The following is a 3,902-nucleotide window of genomic DNA, read 5'->3' as shown; positions in this document are numbered from 1 at the left end:
TTTTTTTTTTTTTGCTAATGCTGCCATTGAAGGGGAGCCTTGCGTATTGTAATCCTGTGGGGAGAAACAAGTGGTATAGCCCGACAGTAAGGAACTGAAACCAACATCTTCTTGCCTATAGGCCTCAGACAGTTGTAATGTGATTAATGTTGATCTTGACATGGAACCACTTGCCCCAGAGCTGAGAGGTCCCAAACTGATGAAGAGGAACCAGATTTCTCAGGAAGCCTTTAACTTACACACATCCTAAACACTTCATTCCGAGGAAAGAAAGGTTGAGTTCGAGGATGAGTTCTCATCTCTGCTCATATCATTATTCTTTAGTGTTGCAATCTGGTTCCTAAGGAGGAAGAGGAAGGCAGCCCTGGAGTGGTTTCTTTCTGTAATTTCAACAGAAGAGTGAGAGATGGAACCCGAAGAAGAAAGGATTCGTTACAGCCAGAGATTGGTTAGTATTTTCTTGTCTTTTTTTTTTTCTCTTTTCTTTTCTTTTTTTCCAATTTTGAAACAGAAAAACTATTTTGTTTACATTTGTGAACATACTGTGATTAAAACTTTTCAGGTGGCTTTTCTCTGCACCAGAGGAGGGAAGGTGTATTAGTATCTCATTTGAATTTTAGGCCAAGTAGTTAGAGTCTTAGTAGTCATCCTATTTGGAAATGGATTTATAGGTAGCTTTTAACTTCTGCTGAAACCGTTGTAAATCAAAGGATTTTGTGGATTACAGTGTGACAAGGATTCCTAATTTTGCAATACTGACATTGTAATAAATCTAATTGATTAAGTTAGATTTGAATGTAAATTTGAGGGGCAAAACTGTTTGAGGAAGGATAGTTCTGTATAATTTTTTTAGATTATTGTATACCAAGATTTTTGGCTTTGAGCTGGGGAGTGGAAATGTGGATTTTTTTTTTTTTTTAACACAAATTAACACTGATAGGGTTGAAGGGGATTGATCGAGAGAAGGTAGAATACTGGATGCTGATAAAGTTCTGTATTTTGTATTTTGGGAGGGATGTATGTGATATATCTTATAGAAATAAATTTTTACTTAGTAATGATCTGGAAGGAATTAGCTTGTATGTGCATATGAATACTTTGTCCTTTAGGCTCCCGCTTTCCTCTCAAGGTTTCCCTACTGGAGTTTAAGAATTTGATTTTTGTTTTCCCTAGTCAAAGAGAGCTTTATTAATATTCTCACCGTATATTCGTTTCAGAAATTTGAATTTATTTGTAGAGTAGGGAATGAGGAAAGCCACAGAACTATATGCATTATGTAAAACTTGGTGAACTGAAAGACCTAGAAAATTACTAAAGGAATTTATGCTGGTTTTATTTGGCTCTGCATTTTAGGCTGAATTTGGAGGAAAAAAGAGTGATTCTTTAATTCATTTTCTGATAGTCTCCAGACTCTTTGAGAAAAGGCTGTTCTCTCCCGCCCCCCACCCCACGCCCCAGTGTGACTGTTGAAAAGGTGTGGTGTGTATTGGCAAGTGTATCCAGTAGGCAATATGTTCTGGCAAAGCTTTATTTCAGAGATTTGCTTCTTGTCTCCTAATCTGTGTGCTGAGATTATAATTCTTTATCTTTAACTTTCAGAAATAAAGTATATCATCAGTGGAATTTTGTACATTTAGGATTTATTTTTGTTTTGACATTTCTTGAATTCAGTTTTTTGGGGGGAAAAGAAAGAAGATGCTGCAAAACTCTTTTCTCGGTTAGTTATTGCTATATGGATTTTCGTTTTTATCACGTCAGGCTGGTAGAATTGCTGAGCTGTTTCATAAATATCTGAGAGATCTTGGGATCCAGTCTTTCAAAGGAAGTTTTTATTTTTTAACAAGATAGGGAGGTAGTGGTAAGGAGATCCAAGGAATCTGTGATTTTTGTCCTGGTAAGATTTTTTTTTTTTTAATTGTAAAATGATTGCTACCTGTTGCACACATTAACCTTTTCCTTATCTAGCATATTTTTTCTTTTGGTTTATGTGTTTTTGTAGCAGTGTTGTGTAAGAGGGTACGGCAAATATTTTGGGAGAATCTTGCTCGCTTAGAATTTTGGGTAATAGTCTTGGAGTTCAGGGTGACTGATGTCTGTTTTCCTTTTCTAAATTACATGACAAAATTATATCCAAAGTGTAAATCCCTTCCATAACATAACTTTTTTTTTTTTTTTTTTTTCTTTTTTTGCGGTACACGGGCCTCTCACTGTTGTGGCCTCTCCCGTGGCAGAGCACAGGCTCCGGACACTGAGGCTCAGCGGCCATGGCTCACGGGCCCAGCTGCTCCGTGACATGTGGGATCTTCCCGGACCGGGGCACGAACCCGTGTCCCCTGCATCGGCAGGCGGACTCTCAACCACTGCGCCACCAGGGAAGCCCCATAACATAACTTTTGACATGAGAGCATATTGGTGGCTAATTTGAATGGCAGTCTGCCTACCAGACTTTTAAATTTATTTATTTATTTTATTTATTTTTAAAATTTATTTATTTTATTTTTGTCTGTGTTGGGTCTTCATTGCTGTGTGTGGGCTTCCTCTAGTGGTGGCAAAAGGGCGCTACTCTTCATTGTGGAGCACGGACTTGAGACGCGCGGGCTTCAGTAGTTGTGGCGTGCAGGCTTCAGTAGCTGTGGCACACGGGCTTAGTTCCTCTGCGGCATGTGGGATCTTCCCGGACCAGGGCTCGAACCCACGTGCCCTGCATTGGTAGGAGGATTCTTAACCACTGTGCCACCAGGGAAGCCCTGAATTTATTTATTTTATTTTATTTATTTTTGGCTGTGTCGGGTCTTTGTTGCTGTGCGCGGGCTTTCTCTAGTTGCGGCAAGCAGGGGCCACTCTTCGTTGTGGTGCGCGGGCTTCTCATTGCGGTGGCTTCTCTTGTTGCGGAGCATGGGCTCTAGGTGCGCGGGCTTCAGTAGTTGTGGCTCGCGGGCTCTAGGGCGCAGGCTCAGTAGTTGTGGTGTACGGCCTTAGTTGCTCTGCAGCATGTGGGATCTTCCTGGACCAGGGCTTAAACCTGTGTCCCCCCCATTGGCAGGCAGATTCCTAACCACTGCGCCACCCGGGAAGCCCTGCCTACCAAACTTTTAATGTCTCTGTGTCAAGTGCTTATATTACAGAATTCTCTATTGATGAAGTCAGATATTTGAGGAATTTTAAGACTGACATGAAGGCATAAAGGCTAATTTTTACAGTAGCTGTAATACTATATCTCTTTAAAGTAAGTCAAAGTATAGAATTTAGTTTTGTTTTGCAGTTACTGGCCATGGAACATAAAGTTTGAAAGCGAGACAAAATGACAGGTGTGCTAATTTGGCTTGATGATTAAACTTTGTGTGGTCTCATACTATATGTTTGTCGAATTGAATTACCTAGTGCATTGATTATAGTGTTATTGGCTATCACTTCCATATTGTCCTAGAGGACAAAACCTAAATGGTTATCCCTCTGTGACATACTTTCAAAATAGCTTCTTGGGAGAGAAAATATAGTATACCAGTATTAACAGTCTGAGGCCAAACTCGTTTCAGAACAAGAGTGACTTTAATATTGAGGGCCTTTTACCTATCTTTAAAAAAAAAAAAAGTTGTATCCTTACTTATAAGAATATGTATTATTCATGATTGAATAGATCCTTTTTAATGCTTTTAACTGACATAGCTATTTCAAGTTCACAGACTGGATTTGGTGAGATAAATTTTGATATGTTTGTATCATCTTTGTGAGAAGCCATTTTTTTAAAAAATCAGACATAGCTAGTTTTTAAAAATTGGCTTGTCTTTTGTCAAACTAGTATTTATCTATTACATGTAGAAGAGAATTACACCTTTGAATATGGTATGTACGTGTAGATTTGGGGCATAAGCTCTTCTTTCTGGAACTAGAACGTTTACTTA

General features: G+C 39.0%; 1 protein-coding gene across 2 annotated transcripts in view; it reads left to right on the top strand.

Moving 5' to 3' along the window:
- Positions 1-359: 359 nt before the first annotated feature.
- Positions 360-3,902, top strand: part of KDM2A (lysine demethylase 2A) — a 101,492-nt gene continuing 97,949 nt past the window's right edge. For both annotated transcript variants that reach the window (XM_007450443.1, XM_007450444.1), the window contains exon 1: positions 360-448. In XM_007450443.1, coding sequence (XP_007450505.1) covers positions 407-448 — 42 coding nt within the window. In that variant the 5' untranslated portion in view covers positions 360-406. The remainder of the gene's footprint in view (positions 449-3,902) is intronic.

Source organism: Lipotes vexillifer, unplaced genomic scaffold (assembly GCF_000442215.2).
Source record: "Lipotes vexillifer unplaced genomic scaffold, Lipotes_vexillifer_v1.1 scaffold1477, whole genome shotgun sequence".
Taxonomy (NCBI): domain Eukaryota; kingdom Metazoa; phylum Chordata; class Mammalia; order Artiodactyla; family Lipotidae; genus Lipotes; species Lipotes vexillifer.
The sequence above is the reverse complement of the archived record's forward strand: the minus strand, read 5'-3'. Positions and strand labels throughout refer to the sequence as shown.